An 18,934-nucleotide genomic window follows, 5' to 3' on the forward strand; every position below is an offset into this window, starting at 1 on the left:
TGAAAACACAATACATTTTCAGCCTCATTCTGCAACAGCGAGCTAACATGCTAAAATAACAAATACTTACTGAATGGATGCTTGGCCACAACAGAATCAGATTTGAGGCTTTCTCCAATTCCATACTTGTTTTCTGCAGAAACTCTAAATGTGTATTCAGTTCCTTCATGAAGACCAGTTACTCTTAAACTGTTTGTCTGCACAGTAGAAGAACAGGTAACCCACATATTGGTTACTGAATCCCTCTTTTCAAGAATGTAATTGGTTATTTCTGATCCTCCGTCATCCTTTGGAGTACCCCATTTTAAGGAGATTCCTTCAGCTGTGATTTCATCAAACTTGATTGGTCCTGTGGGTATTCCTGGTTTTCCAACCACTTTCAGAAATATGGCAGATTCTTTGGTGCCAGCACTATTTCTTAGAGTTATTGTGTATTTTGAGGCATCACCTCTTTGGCAGTCATGAATCAGCAAGGTTGTGTGGACAGCTGTGGATTCAACAGATACTCGGCCACTATCAGTTAAAGTAACATCTTCACCTTTTTTCCATGTTACAGTAGGAGCAGGTTTGCCACTTATGGGTATTTTCAGGCGAACAGTACTTCCCTCTTTAGCAGTATAGCATAAATTTGGCAAGTCTCTTAAGTCACATCCAGGTAGAACTAAAAGACAAAAAGGACCAAGTAGAAACATAAAAGTCATTTTTACAAGTCATTTTTTTTTTACAATTCTCAAAATAATCTTACCTGTGTGGTCTTTAGCCAGAACATTAAGTTCCTCTGCAACACCATCTCCAGCATCATTTACTGCTCTCACTCTATAAGTATACTCCTTTCCTTCTATGAGGTCTTTGGCACTGTACTGCATATTCTTTGACTTCATGAGGTTCTTCCAAGTATCTTTTCCATTTTTCACTTCCAACACATATGCTATTATACGACTTCCTCCATCACTAATTGGTTTCTTCCAAGCAAGTGTACATGAATTTTTTGTCACCAGTAACGCCTTGAAGTCCAAAACTGGTCCTGGTTGTTCTAAAAAAAATATTTATATATATATTCCTATTAACAAAATACTATTAATACACACCAACCTTTTAAAATAATGTTCTAAATAAATTTATACTATTCACATACCTGAAGCTCTTACAGCATCCGTAATTTCACATGGCTCCCCAACTCCATATTCATTTTCAGCTAATACTCTGAAAAAATAAGATCTTCCTGGCTCCAAGTCTTGAATCAGAAAAGATGTTTTGGTGCAGTCATATGCAACTGTAGACCAAGACTTTCGTTCGGCATCACGTTTTTCAATTATGTAATTCTTTACTGGGCTTCCTCCATCTATTAACGGAGCATCCCAAAGAAGTGAAGCACTATTCTTTGATGTTTCCTTTACCATTAGATTAAGCGGTGGTCCAGGGGTATCTGTATCACAGATAAAATTATTTACAATTAAAATTCTTTTTTTTTTTCCCCAAAATTTAAAACAAAAACTTATTCAGAGTAACTTACCAAAAACCTTTACAGTAATTGTGTACATTTTCACTCCACTGCTGTTTTCCAGATTCAGAATATATTTTCCTGCATCATATCTGTTCACTTTCTCAATATAAACAAGAGTATCAAATTGTGTTGTCTTAATCACAATTCCTGGTCTATCTTTAATATTGGTATTCATCTTGGCCCATGTTGCCTTGGGAACAGGACGACCCCGTAGTAGAATGTACAACCTCATTGGGGTTCCAGCACGCAACTCTACAGTTTTCTTTAGCTCTTCATCAAGTTCTGCTTCGGGAGGAACTGAAATAATAAGTGGTGGAAAACAATTGAATGAATATTTCTAATCACTGATAATTGGGCTATACTTCAGTAAACTGAATTTAGTTAATTTCTAACTACATAAATAAATGTCACAGACAACTTTACCCAAATATTTGGACAGACACTCTAAAATATGAGCCTACATACCCAAAATGTCCTTGGCAGTATATTTGCCTGGAACTTCACTTGGTTCACCAAATCCAACCTTGTTCACAGCTGTGACACGAAACATGTATTCAGTATTCTCAGTAAGTCCAGTAACAATGTAATTTGTCTCTTGAAGGTTCCTTGGTACATTGCACCGTGTCCAGTCAGCAGCATCGGCTCTCTTGCTTTCTACGAGGTAGCCTAATATTTCACATCCACCATTATTAGCTGGTTCTGTCCAGCATAAACTGACAGTGCAATTAGTTGTGTCAACAACTTTTGGCGAGATTGGTGGTCCTGGAGGATCTGTGGAGCAGCACATGTAAGCATGGTAATGATTTTGGATTTTATAGCAGTTGTTCACATTTCCAAAGGTACAGACACTTTTATTTACTTACATAAAGGATCCTGAGCAATAGCGGCTTTGGATGGATCACTTGGTTTGCCAAGGCCAGCTTTATTAAGAGCAATAACTCTGAATTTATATTCGTTTCCTTCTGAAAGACCAGTAGCTTCAATAGATCTCTCTGTTATTGGTTTTCTGTTGACTTTATCCCACTTTACATCTTTGGTTTCCTGCTTTTCAACCATGTAACCAAGGATAGTGGACCCACCATCACTTGCAGGTTCTTTCCAACTCACAGTCATATGATCCTTTGTTATGTTTGTAATAATTGGAGGATCACAAGCACCAGGGACATCTATAATTAAAAAAAAAATGGAGTGAGTCCTTGAACTAATGAAACAAGGTCTGTAATTTTCTTTTGTGACAAATAAGAAATACATAAAACATTTACCAAATGGGTTCTTAGCAACAATGGGGTTTGTCAGGGTAGGATCACCCACACCGTATTTGTTCTCAGCATGAATGCGGAACTGGTACTCACGACCCTCAATCAGTTTCTCTACAGAATAGTCAGTCTGCTGAGCACTGATTTTGGATGTGACTTGAGCCCAGTTTGCTCTGCTTGTTTCACGTTTATCAACAATGTAGTTGGTAACTGCAGAGCCACCATCTGTAATGGGTGGCTCCCAGCTCAGCCTGATGTGATCCGCATACACATCTCCAAACTTGACAGAAACTGGTGGGCCAGGTACATCTAAAGAAATAAGCATAGAACGTCAAATATATTTCTCAAATATATAATGTTCACACATACTTCTTTCTATACATTTTACTTACCTAAAACTGTGAGTTTAATTTCACCTGATTTAGAACCACTTGCATTTTCTGCCAAAATAGTGTACTCTCCAGTCTCATTTCTTGTTACCGATAATAGCTCTAGGAAGAACAGATTTCTTTTCTGTGACATCTTCAAGACTTCAGAAGGTTTCAGTATCTCTCCATTCCTCTTCCAGGTAATTTTTGGCATTGGCTTTCCAAATACTTGAGCTTCAAGACACACATTTTTGCCAGCTTTAACCGGTTGCAGTGCCTTCATTTGAAGCCCAATTTCTATAGTTGGTGCCACTGAGAAGACAAAAAAAAAATGATCACCAGGATATAAATTTCCAAATAAATATTCCATATTGAGCTCATACTTTTTCATGAATAGTCTTACCATTTTCAGAAGATATTAGAACTGCATCAGACATTTCAGATGGTCTGCTGATGTTCACTGCAGTTTTTGCAAGTATTCTGAACTGGTATTTTCTGCCTTCCTCCAGCCCTGTTACAGTGTATTCTTCTTTGGGTAAATTTTGGCTGATTATGTTGTAGCGCACCCATTTGTCTTCAGGAATCTTTAGAGCTTCAATGTAATATCCAATGATCTTACTGCCACCGTCATGTTTTGGTCTGTTCCATAACAGCGTAACTGAATTCTTAGTCACATCAAGCACTTCAGGCTTGCTTGGTGGATCTGTAAGAGAATGACCCAGGGAAACGAGGAACTAGTAACACGTAATCATTACTACATGAGAAAAGCAAGATAAAGGAGCATAAGAAAACCTTACCAACTGGTGTTCTTGCTGTAGCAAATTCAGTATTTTTGCTTGGTTTTCCTTGTCCAGCACGATTAATGGCTGATACCCTGAAGGTATATTCCAAACCTTCAATAAGTCCGCTGCAAGGATATTCAGTTGTGCGAACAACTGTGTCATTAGCCTTTACCCAAAGAAGGCTGTTCCTTTCTTTACGTTCAATGTAGTATCCAGTTATTGGACTGCCACCATCATTGGCTGGTTTCTCCCAGGCAACAAACATGCAGTCTTTATTGACTTTTAAGATATGACAATTCAAAGGTTCACTTGGTAAATCTGAAAATGAGCAGAATTTTAGGTCTAGGTTCCATTGCAAAAAATGTACAATCTAGAAATTCATTTCAAAGGATCTCACCAAAGGGGAATTTGGCAATCATCCGCTCAGAAACAATAGGCTCTCCAAGGCCAAAACGGTTCTCAGCTCGAACACGGAATATATACTCCTTCCCAGGAATAAGCTTCCCTACTGTGCAAGTAGTCTTAGTGCATGATGATACAGCAATGACCCAATCATTTCTGCTCATGTCACATTTTTCCACCACATAGTTAGTGATAGTACTACCACCATCCTCAAGTGGTGATTGCCAAGATAGGGTGCAAGTATCAGCATTGATATCACTGATTAGAAATGGTGGTTCTGGGGGACCAGGGATATCTGAAAGATATTGATCAATTATTTTTTATATATGTCTTTCAAAACATTTTTTGCAGGAATCAATCATTCACAGGAATTAATTTTGCTTGTGAAACTTACCCTTGATGATAATTTTCAAACTCTGCTCCACTTGTCCAATACTGTTCTCAGCTGAAAGGCTGTACTGACCACTGTCCAGTCTTGATACATCTTTGATAATGAGCACACAACTGTTCTGAGATTTGTGCACAGTTAGACGACTAGAAGGGATGACCTCCTCTTCATTTCTGTTCCATTTACATACCGGTGTTGGTTTTCCAGAAACAAGAGCTTCCACCCTGAGTTTTTCTCCTGCCTTTGCAGTCACAGTATCAACCATAATAATCTTTGGTGGCACTAAATAAAATAAATAAATAAAACCAGAAAGAAAGATTAGAGTTTGTATACAGTATGCTGTTTTAACTGAAAAAAAATAAAAATCATGCAATGAAAGTGTGAAATACTGTTGACTTACACATTTGCTCCTTGATCTCAACTTCTCCTTTGGTTTCTGTGGGTAGACTGCAACCCATTACATTTCTTGCTGACACTCTGAATTTGTATTTCATGTTTTCTTTGAGTCCAACAACAGCAATACTCAGGTCTTTCACAATAGAATATGGCATCCATTGTTCCTCTGGTTTAATTTGCTCTTGGACCACAAGTTGTCCATCTTTGATTTCTTGAGGTGGAATCACCAACATGTAATCAACTACATACCCATCAATTTTAGCTCCCCCATCTCTCAGTGGTTTCACCCATGCCAGAGTTGTGCTATTCTTTGTAATTTCCAATACATCAATCTTTAATGGTGGGTCTGGTTTACCTGCAATGTCAAACCCATACAAATTAGAATGCATTCAAAATGAATTTCCTTTCAGTTTTATCATAACCAGTGTTCAGGTAGGTGTTCTCTAAAACTACAAATTCCCCAGTTTACAACATAAAAATACAAGGACACACATCATAGTCCTTTATTTTCAGTACTTTGGGCAGGCATGTTATCTTATTAGGTAATTGGACAGGTTGATCATTGCATTGGCAGTGGTAGAAAGGTTGTTTCTGACCTGGGCAAAGCTTACATTTAGCAGTAATATTCTTGTGTTTTTGTGCAGTAAAATGAAAATAATAAGAGGATCTCCACTTACGGAAGCACCCTGTCTTTTCTGCCATGTTTCCTTTGTAAATTTCCTCTCTAATCTTGAAATGTCTATGATTAAAATCAATCAGCATACATGTGCTTTGAAGCACATGTCCACTTCCAAAACAACTCGAAAGTGCGGCCATCATTGGAACACTTTATTGACCAATTAGCGCCCAGGACTGGAAATATCCATTTTATAAGTAACATTTAAATATTCAGCACAAAAACATTATTTTGAAAATACGTGTGTAACGTAGGAAAGGACATTTTAATAATCCAGTAACTGAAATGTGACTGCTGAAATCTGAACTGCAATGCTTTGCTTTATTTTGTTATAGAGGAAAGTAGTATAATTAAGGTAAAACATTACTTTGTAACTCATTGCCCCCAACACTGGTGCCCAGCATATTTAATCAGCATCAATACACTTACTTATGGGATTTGATGCTAGGTAGGATTTTGGAGAAATCTTTGGCACTCCAGCTCCATATTCATTAACTGCTGTCACTCTGAAATAATATTCTGTTCCTGATATAAGATTTGTTATTTTCAGGTTTGTCTTTTTCACATCGTTGTTGACTGTTGCCCAGGTCTTTCTGTCAATTTCACGTTTTTCAACTATGTAGTGAGTAATTTCGCTTCCACCATCATTTTCAGGGGGAGACCAAGAGAGATTGCAGGATACCATTGTGATATCATTGGCTTCCAGACCTTGTACAGGTCCAGGGGTGTCTATTAATTTAAAAGGAAAAAAACAGGCTTCTTTGAGTTTCATTATCGCATTGTGTTGTATTATCAATCTGCAACTATAATTTCATTGGAAGGCATCCTTACCCAGCACTTGAACATTCACAAAAACAGCTTTCTCTCCCGCAGGGCTGGTTAGAGTAAGAGAATATTTTCCCGAATCATCCCGTGTGCTCTCAGGGATGACCAGGAATGCCATAGTATCTATTAAATCCACCTGACCTTTTCTTACAACATTGTCTATACCCATTCTCCTCCATGTCACCTTTGGTGCTGGTCTTCCTCTAACTGTGGCACACAATCTTATGGGGCATCCAGCACGAACAGTAAGACCCTTTCTCAGATTAGCATCCAATTCAATATCTGGTGCCTCTGTAAAAAGAAAGAAAGAAGAAAATTAAGAAATTTTACTTTATACATTCTGAATAGATCCAGCCAACCATTCATCCATTTTTATACAGGCTTTTCCTATATAGGGTTGCAGAGCTTATCCCAGAAGCTATGGGTGCAAGGCAGGAAATAACCCAGGACTGGACGCCAACCCATCACAGGGCACGTCCACACACCAGTAACACCTATGGACAATCTAGCAACTCCAGTTCACCTTAGCATGTTTTTGGACTGTGGGGGGAAACTGGATGACCTGGAGCAAACCCCATGATGACACACGTACAAAATGCAGATGTTGAGCCGAGGCATTGATTCAAACACTAGAGTCCAAATGTGGGAGGCAACTATGCTAACCACTGTGTCATTAAGTAAAATATACAAAATTGCTATACAGCAGGTCAGTGATTACCTAGGATCTCTTTGGGCGACACAGCATCTTTGAGATTGGCTGGTTGACTCATGCCAACCTGGTTCTGTGAATACACACGGAATTCATACTCCAGTTTTTCATCCAGACTAGTAACAGTAAAGTCTGTCACTGCCAGTCGAGCAGCAACATTACATCTTTTCCAGCCTTCATCTGCGCTTTTACTTGCACCCTTAATTCTAAACTCAACTACATATCCAATGATTGGAGCACCACCATCACAAACTGGCCTTTGCCAGCAGAGTGTGATGGATGTCTGTGTGCTGTCAGCAACCTTCAAATCTTCAGGAGGGCCAGGAGGTCCTGCAAAGTTTAAAAAAATACATTCATCTATATATAAAGTACAAAAGACACCAGCAGAATTTTGACTTTTTTTTGATTTACAGGAACAAAAAATTCAAAGTAATTAAATACAAAAAAATAATAATAATGCCAACCATTGTACAAATAACGAAATATGCAATTGTTTCTATATAAGCAGGTAAACCATCATCAAAGCAATCTTTTTTGATACCTGTATGAATACATATTTGCAAAATGGACACCATTTCTTGGATCTAGTTTTTTTTTTACATGAAAGATATGTTAAAGCGTGTTTTGACAATTTAAGTTGAAATTTAAGTTTAAAAGGAAGAAACACAAAAATATCTACAAGTCATGATATGGCAAGAAAGTTAAACTTACCAACTGGATCTCTAGCAGTTACTGATATTGAGGGTTTACTGGGATCTCCCAATCCAACTTCATTTTGTGCTTTGACACGAAACTGATATTCATGGTTAGGGATCAAGTTGGTAACATTCATGCATGTCTGTGGGATAGGATCTTTTGTAACTGGAACCCACTTAATGGAATGTAGTTCCTTTCTTTCCAGAATATAACCTGTGACAGGCTTTCCACCATCTTTTCCTGGAGGACGCCATGAAACTGTCATTTCTTCCTTTCCAATTTTGGTGACTTCAGGTGGATCTGGTGGACCAGGTCTATTGAACTGTGTTCTGGCAATGACTGCTTGGCTCTCCACTGCAGGACCTGTTCCCATCTTATTCTCTGCTCGTATTCTGAAGATATACTCCTGTCCTTCCACAAGACGAGTCACATTAGCTGAATTACTTATCACAGCTGCAGAGTGAACTGACCAAACCATTCTCCTCGTCTCACATTTTTCCAGAATGTAGTTCTGAATCTCACAACCTCCATCATCCTCTGGAGGATCCCATATTAATTTACATCGGTCCACTGAAATATCAGATATCTTCAGGTCTCGGACAGGACCAGGTTTATCAAGCACATTCACAATAATGTGAGCAGAACAGCTTCCTGAACAGTTTGTGGCAGTGCCTACATATTTTCCACTGTCAGTACGCCTAGATGATGTCATCAGTAACTTTGAGAAATCTGAACCAGTTTCAGTATGACATCTTGGGCTTTTGTTAATATCACCAGTATCACTTTCCTTGAGCCATTTAACCACAGGTTGGGGCTTTCCTTTAAGACTTGCTTCAATTTTAATAGGATTTCCAGCTTTAACGGTGAGGACACCATCTAATTTAATGCCAAGTTCTGGTTCAAGTAGTTCTTCTTTAACAGGTGTTTCAGCAGTTGTTACCCAATTACTCACTCCTCCTTCATTCTTAGTTTGTACTCTGAATTGATATATTTGGTTTTCAATGCACCTATCTACCATAAAGAATGTTTCCTTGATTGCACCTTTGTGTAGTCTTTCCCATTCTTCAGCTCCTTTTAGCTTCCTTTCAACATGGTAAACAAGATTGTGGCTTCCACCAGTGTACTCTGGTTTTTTCCATTTAAGGAAAACAAATGTCTTGCCAATTTCAGCAGGATGAAAGTTTTCAGGCTCACCAGGCTTTTCAATTGGATCAACAGCCAGAATTGCCATTTTAGTTTCAATTGGTGGCCCTTGACCACATTTATTTTCTGCACTGACACGGAAAAAATACTCACAGTTTTCCATGAGCGGTGCTTTAACAAGACGTTTTGTGCAATCCGAGGACACTACTGTCCAACCCCTTTGATTTGGTTGTCGACACTCAATAATGTAATTTGTAATTTCTGTGCCTCCATTATCTTCTGGATTCTCCCATGATACCATACACGAATCCTTAGTTACGTAACTTATCTTCAGATTTTGACATTGCCCAGGTTTATCAAGAACATTAACTACAATACTAGCTTGTGCTTGACCACTAATGTTTTTTGCTTGAATGACATATTTCCCATAATCTTCTCTAGTTGCTTCTTTTATGATCATATCAACAAGTGGGTAATTGTTGTTCATCTCAGTCCGCTTGTCTTGGACTAAGACTTTTGCATCCTTAGTCCAGGTAATTTCTGGATCAGGTCTTCCTTTAACACGAGCAACTAAGTTAATGTTCTGCCCTGCTCTGACTGTCAGTAGATCACGACAAGCAACGTCAACAATTACCTCTGGAGGAATAAGGATGTCTTTTGCAATAACTGTTTCACTAAGTTCTTTAGGTTCTCCTTCTCCAATCTTATTACAGGCTCTTACACGAATCTTGTATTCCATGCCTTCAATCAATCCTGGCACTCTATATGCACACGGTTTAATAAGTTCGTCCTTATTAATTCTATCCCACTGTTTACTGCTTGATTTCTGGCATTCAACAATATAACCTAATATAGGACTGCCCCCATCTCTTGAAGGCTTAGTCCAGACTAAATCCGCATAAGATTTGCTCCAGTCCTTAAGTTTGACATTCACTGGGGGACCGGGGCAAGTGATGGGACGTGTAGTTTTAACTGGATCTGACACTGGGGAAGGTTCACTTATGCCAGCAATGTTTTCCGCAAATACTCTAAACTCATAGGTATTGCCCTCAAAAAGTCCAGATGCTCTGTATCTGGTATCTAAGACAGGAGTTTTGTTCAGACGAATCCATTTACCTGTCATTTCTCTACGTTCGATAATGTAACCAATGATTGGACTGCCACCATCGGATAAAGGGGCTTCCCACTGAATAGTCACAGCAGTTTCTGTGATATCTTGAGCAACTGGTTGGCCTGGTGCACTAGGTGGGTCAAACATACGCTTGGCAATAGTAGGTGAACTTTCAAGGGCAGCACCTATACCAACTTTGTTCTCTGCACGAATACGTATTACATATTCGCGGCCTTTCTCCAGATAGGAAACCTTAGCTTTTGTATTAATGCTTCCAGAGCTTACTACTGCCCATGGCTCCCATGGCTTCTTGGTATCCTTCTTCTCAACAATATAATTCATCAAAGGAGTTCCACCATCATCCTTGGGAGGACGCCAGTTGATGACCATGAAATCAGGAGTAACCTCAAGCATGTTAACTGGGCCAGTAGGTGCACCTGGGACATCAATAACTGTAACATGCAAAGCAACTGTCTTGCTTCCAGCTGGGTTGGAAACTGTGAGAAGATACTCTCCAGTGTCTTGTCGTTTACAGTCCTTAATGGTGACAGTAGTTGAATAGTGATCAGTTTCAATCAGCACATTGCCTTCACTTTTGATTTCCTTGCCATCCGTAACCCATTTAGGATTTGGAACAGGAATGCCTTTCATAATTGCAGGAAGCTTGATTGTGCTTCCAGCTTTCACAACAATTCCTTCAATTAGCTTCACATCAACTTCTATTGTTGGTGCCACTAAATGAAAAAAAATGAAAACATTAAGGGAAATAGTTTCTCAAACCTGAAATACTGTATTTTCCAGAGTGATAACAAAAACGTGACTTACCAAGTTTTTCCTGGCACAGAATAGGTACTGTTGTATCAGGACGACTCAGACCGATAGCATTCTCTGCTTTCACACGGAATCGATAGGTCTTTCCCTCTTCAAGTCCCGTCACATGACATTCAGTCTTTTTGACAGTTTTAAAAGTAATCCAGTCTTTTTCCTCTTCTTCTTGGTATTCTACTAGGTATCCAGTAATATCACTACCTCCTGTGCGATCTGGCAAATTCCACTGAAGCCAGACTTCAGTTTTATCTGCATCCACATGATGCAAATTCTTGGGTGGACCAGGTGGGTCTTAAATATGGAAAGGAAAATATTGGTCTTTATGGAAATTGATAAAAAATTATATTTTATATTTAAAAACCTATTAAAAATTACACGAATACTCACAGAGGGGATCAATAGCCTTTATGGGTTTGGTAGTTGAAATGTATTCACTTCTGCCAAACTGATTTTCAGCAGCAACACGGAACATATATTGGTTTCCTTCCATTAAGTACAAAGCCTTTAAGCTAGGCTTCTTGCATGAAGAAGAAACAGGTACCCAATTATCTGAAGCCACATCTCTTTTTTCTATCACATAGTTAGAAATAACAGCACCTCCATCATCCTCTGGCTCATTCCAGGAAAGGTAGGCTGATTCTCTTGTAATCTCAGAAACGGACAGATTCCGAGGTGGACTAGGCTTGTCTGTGTTTCAAAAAGGACAATTCAATCTAATTAGAAGTTCATTCATACATACTGTAAGTTTATTATGAATGTCAAGGAAATTTGGCAACACTTTCTATGAATGTCATATCTATAAGAATCCATGAACACATTCATAACACATTCATGGCTATAAATATTTATGAAAAGTCATAAAACATCATAGACATGTTCATTACACATTATGAATGCTTTATGAAGCACTCATCTATAATCCACTATTGATACCTTCATAATGCAGTACAGAACACCTTTAATTCTTATACCGACCATTATAATGCAATATGAAGATATATACTCAGTGACGCCCGATCCCCCAATCTTTCCCCAGTCCAACATGTGTAGGATCAGGTCAGACTTCAACTCAGACCCAGTGCCAATCTTCAGGATCTCGAGGGTCAGTTACAACAGCTGTGGGCCAACTTGCCACAGAAGAGGATACAATGGCAGTACGACTCCCTTCGGCATCGTATTGCTGGATGTATCCAGGCTTGGGGGGGTGCCACACCCTACTGACCTGGGACCAGCAGTGTGCCCATACTGCCAACTCTGTTTTCCATTCAATCTAATATTATAATCATTGCGATACAGTCACATGACCTTTCATCATGTGCAGATTCATTTCATTTCCACCACTCTGTCTGGGTGCTTAACATCTTTGTCAGTGAATGTATATAGTGCATTATAGATGAGAGCTTCATTGCAGTTTAAGTATTGTAATCAATACTATGCCTTAAGCCGGTCAATAGAAGATACTGTGATGCTTTACGAATATTATTATACAAACCAATATACAGCCGTGGAAAAAGTAAGAGACCATAGGATGATTTTTTTCTCTCATTTCTCAATTTATGGGTGTGCATCTGTGAATAATGTTTTTTGGTTTTTGCAAACTGCAGCCTGGTTCTTCTCTGTTTCTCGTAAATTAAGGGCTTCCTCCTTGCTTTATGGGTCTTCAGTCCTGCTTTTAAGAGCCTGATACGCAGGTCTCTTAATTTTTTCTACGGCTGTATAATGCATTATAGAGGACAGCTTCAAGTAAAGTGTTACTGGAAATTCTTACCTAAAACAAGAACTGTGCATGTAGCTGCTTTAGAACCTGCAGAATTTTCCACAGAAATTGTGTAATCACCACAATCAGAGCGAAGACAGTTATGGATTTGTAGTTTACTTCCTACACCAGTAACCTCCACATTAGCTCTAGGTGGAACCTCTTCATTATTCTTCTTCCATGTGACTTTGGGGAATGGCACACCCTTAATTCCTGCACTGAGAATGATATCAGTCCCTACCATGGCAAGATGCTCACGAGCCATGTTCGCATCAAGTAGAAGCTCTGGGGGCTCTGTTGAAAAGAAAATTTATAAATGATTATATTAAAGTTGAAAAAAGTATGCTAAAATATGTGAAGAAAATATTTATTTTATAAATTTATAAATATTCTTCCTATTTATTTAATGTAAAATCCCAATTACCAAGTCTGTCGTGTACTTTCACAGGATCCTTAACATATGCAGGATCAGATTTACCGGCAGCGTTTACTGCCATAATCTTGAACCTGTACATTTCTCCATCTTCAAGGTTCTGTACTGTAAACTTGGTTTCTGGGCATGATTCAGCAGTCTCATTTGCTTTTTTCCATTCTTCCACACCAATCTTCTGATATTCTACTAGATAGCCAAGAATTTTTCCTTTTCCGTCATGACGAGGTGGCTGCCAGGTTAAACTTACAGTTTCTTTAGTCTTGTCCACAGCTTCTGGGAGCACAGGTGGGCTTGGTGGTACTGGGAATAATTAAAAAAATATATGTGTGTTTGTGTGTATGTATACAAATACTGTACCTCCAAATAAATGTAAAGATTGGAAGATTATATGAAAGGGCACAATTGAGACTTACCAATTGGATCTTTAGCTACAACAGGATTTGATGGTGGACTAGGATCTCCAACACCTATTTCATTTTCTGCCATGACACGGAATTCATATTCACAGCCTTCAGTAAGATCTTGAACTCTGAACTGTGTGTCTGGGTATATGGGTTCTCTTGTAGCACGTGACCATCTCTTTGATGTTGTCTCCTTTTTCTCTAAGATGTAGTTAGTGATTGGTTTTCCACCATCACGAGGTCTACTCCAGTTAACAAGAGCTGTGTCTTTGTACACCTCTTTAACAACAGGTTGCTCGGGTGCCTCAGGCACTCCTGTGAAAATAAGTTTATAAGCCACCATAAAATAATATGTTTTAAGGACACCTGCGCATATATGTTTGCAAAATACCCGTGCCTTTCGAATTCATTAAATGATTCTTACTGAAGAGATCTTTGGCTCGCATCTCTTCAGATTCCAGTGGATCGCTTATTCCATACATATTCTCAGCACAGATTCTCATGATATACTCCCTTCCTTCAGTTAACTTGGGTACTTTGCATGTTGTCTTTGTGGAGGCAGATGTCACAGTTGCCCAAAGATCCCTCTTTGTGTCTCTCTTCTCAATAATATAGTTAGAAATCTCAGAACCACCGTCATCAAGAGGGGGCTTCCAGGAAATAACCATGAAATCTCTGTGAACTTCTTTGAACAATACTGGTCCCTGTGGTGGCAGTGGACGATCTGTAATCATTAAGAGTTAAATAAATAATAGAGAGAAACTGTAACATTATATATTGAATAGAGACATGATTACAAAGGAGACTAGAAAACATAATATGACCAGGAAAGGGAAATACGCACCAACAACAGTTACATTGCAAATGCCCTTCCGTGAACCTGTACAATTCTCTACAAGAACACAATATCTGCCACTATGTTCACGCTTAGCCTTTATTATGCCTAAGCACATTGTGGTTAGAGTGTTCTTCAGTTTGATATGGTTATCGGCCTGTAATTCTTTATCATCCTTGAACCATATAATAGACGGTGCTGGCTTTCCAGTGTAGCGACCTTGTAGTGCAAAAGATTCGCCAACACGTATAATGACCTTGTCACGGAAATCAAGCTCAATTGTCGGTGGTTCTGAAAATAAAAGTAAACAGATTACACAAAACCAAAAACCAATTTTAAGGTTAGCTCATATGTGGTACCTCATAAGAATTTCACATTTCCCTTACCTAGCTCATCCTTGCAAGTAATTGGTTTGGTGTTAAAGGAAGGTTTTCCTTGACCAATTTCATTTACTGCACTAATGCGGAATTCATAGGTGTCACCCGCCTTAAGACCATCAAAGGTGAATTTCCTCCCAAGCAGCTTCTCTTTTGTGAGTCGGACAAACTTTTCTTTGCCAATTGGTCGGGCTTCTACTACATACATGGTAATTTCAGACCCCCCATCATTCTTAGGTGGTTTCCAAGTCAAAGTAATAGAGTCCTTTGTGACTGCTGTGACTTCCAGATCTTCAGGCCGGTCCGGTACACCTAGTTTATAAGAGTAGTTACAATCAGATCAAAAGTCTAACGTATAAAATAGACCAGCAGCGTAACCATACACTAGCCTCATTTACACAAAAGAAAAATTAAGTTACATGTAAGTATGAATTAGTGCATGATAAAACATTGTATAGAAAAGTACTCACTAAAACGATCCTTGATGGTTATTTCTGAAGTGGTTTCAGTAAATGGACCTATTCCAATCATGTTTTCAGCCGCAATTCTGAAGAAATAAGCCTTTCCATCAACAAGACCACGAACAACAGCAGCATGTCTAGTGATAGTGCAAGACACTGGGGTCCAGGCCTTACGTTCAGCTTCACGTTTTTGAATTATGAAATTAGTAACAGCTGAACCACCATCATCTTCAGGATAGAACCAGTTTAACTTGCATGAGTCACTAGTGAGATTCTCTGCAGTGATTGGCACGCCAACTGGACCAGGAATATCTAAGGCATAGATACAAAGGAAGGTTTAGGACACCTAATTTTTCAAATGGATTGATATAGCACTTAACCAATGGGTAGCATTGTGACTAATTTTGTTGCCCAATACCTCCAGAGCTGGCGATTTCAATTCTACCCCCTTTGTGTGTGTGTGTGCGTGTGTGTGTGTGTGTGTGTGTGTGTGTGTGGCCCCATGGATTTCTTCCCCTAGTCCAAAGATGTGCAGGGTAATCTATAAATAGCCCAAAATGTTTCCTCGTCTACACCCTATGCTGAACTGGCATCCTGTTCTGTGCCCTGTGCTGTATGGGAGAATATCCAGCCCCCTGAATTTGTACTGAATAATAATTAACAGAATACGTACCCAACACATCCACCACAATGCTCTTCTTTTTTTCACCTCCGTCATTCTTAGCAGTGAGTGTATAAATGCCTTTGTGTTTCCGTGTGCATTTCTTGATTACTAAAGACGAACTGATTGCAGTCGTCTCAATCGCAGCTTCCTCTGGTAATGCACCGTCATCTCTATTCCATGTAATCTGTGGTGCTGGCTTTCCAGAAACAAAGGCCAGGATACGAATCACACCACCAGCATGAACAACCAGCCTCTCTTTCATTGTGGCATCCAGGTTCACCTCAGGAGCAACTGAGAAATCAAGAGATAATATTTTTAAAAGTCCCCCCAGATGTAGACATACAGTAATCATTAACACATCATTCAACAACTTACTTATTCTGTCTTTCAGTTCAATCACCTCTGGCACTTCACCCGGTTGACTAACACCTGCAGTATTTATGGCTCTTACTCTAAATCTGTAATGTCCCAGTTCTTTTAGTCCATCAACCACAAGTCGGGTTCCTCTTACTTCCTTATCTTTAGCCTAGAAGGTATGATAGATAGATAGATAGATAGATAGATAGATAGATAGATAGATAGTATATGTATATACTCACATATATGTACTTAATATACAAAGTTAACAAGAGAATAATCATTTTAAACATACTTTGCCCCATTCTTCTTGACCTTCCTCTTTGTACTCAACAATGTAGCCAATAATCTTTGAGCCACCATCTTTTAATGGTGGAACCCATTCCAGATCAACGGTTGATTTTGTCCAGTCAGTAACTTTAGGTATAGGAGGATCTGGCGGAGCTGAAAAAACACATGCAAAAAGTTGTATATTTTATTCATAATGCCAGAATTTCATTACATTAGTTGCAGAAAAATTATTTACCATAAACAGCATATACCATTTACCTGCTGGGTCTGTGGCAGTAATAGGATCTGATGGCAAGCTTGGAGGGCCACATCCTACTGCATTAATGGCAGTGACACGGAACTGGTACTGAGACCCTTCAATGAGACCACTTACATTATGTGATACACCAAAAGGCATAACTTTGATCGGGTCACGGGTTACTCTGTTCCACCGTTTGGATGTCGTCTCTTTTCGTTCTAGCCAATAACCAATCACTGGTGTTCCACCATCATATTCCGGCTCTTCCCAGTTAACTGTCATGGAGTTATGGGTTACACTTGAAATGGTTGGTTTTTCACATTGACCAGGAACAGCTTTAGAGAGAAAACACATATAAACCACATTACTCAGAAAAAAAAGTCAAAATGACATACACACAATTTACTTTAATATACTCACTGCAAAGATTTCTGGCTTTCTCTGGTTCACTGTCAAGAGGATCACCAATACCATATTTGTTTTGAGCCATGATACGGAACACGTATTCATGGCCTGCGATCAAATTCTCCACTGTGTAAACCCGCTCTTTGGGTTCATTGGTTACATGTATCCATGTCTTCCTGTTAGCCACACGTTTCTCTATGACATAATTAGTAATCTTTGACCCTCCATCATCTTTAGGAGGAAGCCAAGACAGTGTAATCTTCCCTGAGGAGACTTCTTCAAACTTGATGGGTGGACAAGGTGGTCCTGGGCATCCTGAATGAGTAAATCAAGCAATTCAAACATTATCCAAAGTCTTACTATTCAAGTTTTACATATGAACACAAGGAATAAAACAAAACAAACAAAAACAAATTACCTAATACATTGAGCCTTATTTCCTTTGAGGCTTTACCCAGACTGTTGCTAGCTGTGATTGTGTAAATACCAGTGTCTGCTCTTTTTCCTTGCTTAATCAGAAGTGCGCAGGTGTTATCAGTCACAAGCTTATTGATGTGCTCATCATACTCTACATCAGTCTTCTCATCCTTTCTGTAGGGTGGAGCCTTTTGCCATGTTAGGGTAGGGAATGGGCAACCCTTGATTTTTGCAACAATTTTGATGTCAGTTCCTTGTTCAACTTCCATGAATGTGTCAAGTTCAATACTAGGTGCACCTTAAAGAAAACATTTAATATAAAATTACACAATGGTTAAGTTAAAATGCTTTCTTGTTTAATATATTAGAAATATTCCTCTCATTGACATACATTTCTGGTCTTTAACAGTGACTGGCCCAGCAGTTGAGGACGGCCTGCTTGCTCCAGCCTCATTCACAGCTTTGACACGAAATTCATATTCTCCGCCTTCATTAAGATCCTCAATCTTAAAAGTGGTCTCTTCAACATCACGTCGATTGCATTGCCTCCAGGACTCCTTTTGTGTTATACTGGTGTCCCAGCAAAGACGCTCAACAATGTAATGTGTCACAGGAGCTCCACCATCATTGATGGGTGGCTTCCATGTAAGGGTCACAGTGTCCTTGGTAACTTGATTAATTTTGACCTTTATGGGAGGATCTGGAGGGTCTGAAGAAGAATGACAAAGTGATATTAAAATTCATTTCAGCTTAAAATGTTGCTAGTTACAATTATTTAGTTGTACTTCAGCTGCGTTTATTAACTTACGTATGGGATCCCCCGCCTTTGTCCGCTGAATAGTTTCAGTGTGTGGTCCCAAGCCAAGGCTATTTTGTGCCCTGACACGAAACAGGTACTCTTGTCCCTCAATAAGGTCACACACAACAAATGACTGGCTTCCACATGCAGGATTAACCTTCGTCCAAGCCTTTCCTTCAACAGTTTTCTTCTCAATATAGTAACTCTTGATTCTTTCGCCCCCCTCATTATCAGGAGGCTTCCATGTAAGTCTACAGCTGCCTCTTGTGATATCAGAAACTTTGAGATCCTTTGGAGGTCCTGGTAAATCTAAAAAAATATATGTGTATATACATATATATTTGCACAACTTATGCATATTATTATTATGATTATTATTCTTATTACTACAACAATAACTACTACTACTACTGGCA

At 39.0% G+C, this 18,934-nt stretch overlaps 1 protein-coding gene across 1 annotated transcript in view; it reads right to left on the reverse strand.

The window, feature by feature from the left end:
- The window catches only part of LOC111838565 (titin-like), a 167,507-nt gene that overhangs the window by 51,030 nt on the left and 97,543 nt on the right, over positions 1-18,934 (reverse strand). The window contains 34 exon segments of the mRNA XM_072700231.1: positions 71-661; positions 746-1,033; positions 1,136-1,426; positions 1,514-1,801; positions 1,970-2,275; positions 2,368-2,670; positions 2,767-3,069; positions 3,153-3,440; positions 3,532-3,831; positions 3,926-4,228; positions 4,308-4,607; positions 4,707-4,982; positions 5,101-5,451; positions 6,202-6,501; positions 6,604-6,888; positions 7,316-7,636; positions 8,018-10,990; positions 11,082-11,375; positions 11,472-11,771; positions 12,853-13,134; positions 13,265-13,573; positions 13,687-13,989; positions 14,099-14,398; positions 14,519-14,800; positions 14,896-15,198; positions 15,357-15,659; positions 16,021-16,302; positions 16,387-16,537; positions 16,664-16,812; positions 16,918-17,232; positions 17,318-17,617; positions 17,721-18,017; positions 18,111-18,428; positions 18,528-18,827. Of these exon segments, the coding sequence (XP_072556332.1) occupies positions 71-661; positions 746-1,033; positions 1,136-1,426; positions 1,514-1,801; positions 1,970-2,275; positions 2,368-2,670; positions 2,767-3,069; positions 3,153-3,440; positions 3,532-3,831; positions 3,926-4,228; positions 4,308-4,607; positions 4,707-4,982; positions 5,101-5,451; positions 6,202-6,501; positions 6,604-6,888; positions 7,316-7,636; positions 8,018-10,990; positions 11,082-11,375; positions 11,472-11,771; positions 12,853-13,134; positions 13,265-13,573; positions 13,687-13,989; positions 14,099-14,398; positions 14,519-14,800; positions 14,896-15,198; positions 15,357-15,659; positions 16,021-16,302; positions 16,387-16,537; positions 16,664-16,812; positions 16,918-17,232; positions 17,318-17,617; positions 17,721-18,017; positions 18,111-18,428; positions 18,528-18,827 (12,855 nt within the window).

The sequence above is a fragment of the Paramormyrops kingsleyae genome, chromosome 16 (assembly GCF_048594095.1).
Source record: "Paramormyrops kingsleyae isolate MSU_618 chromosome 16, PKINGS_0.4, whole genome shotgun sequence".
Lineage (NCBI taxonomy): Eukaryota > Metazoa > Chordata > Actinopteri > Osteoglossiformes > Mormyridae > Paramormyrops > Paramormyrops kingsleyae.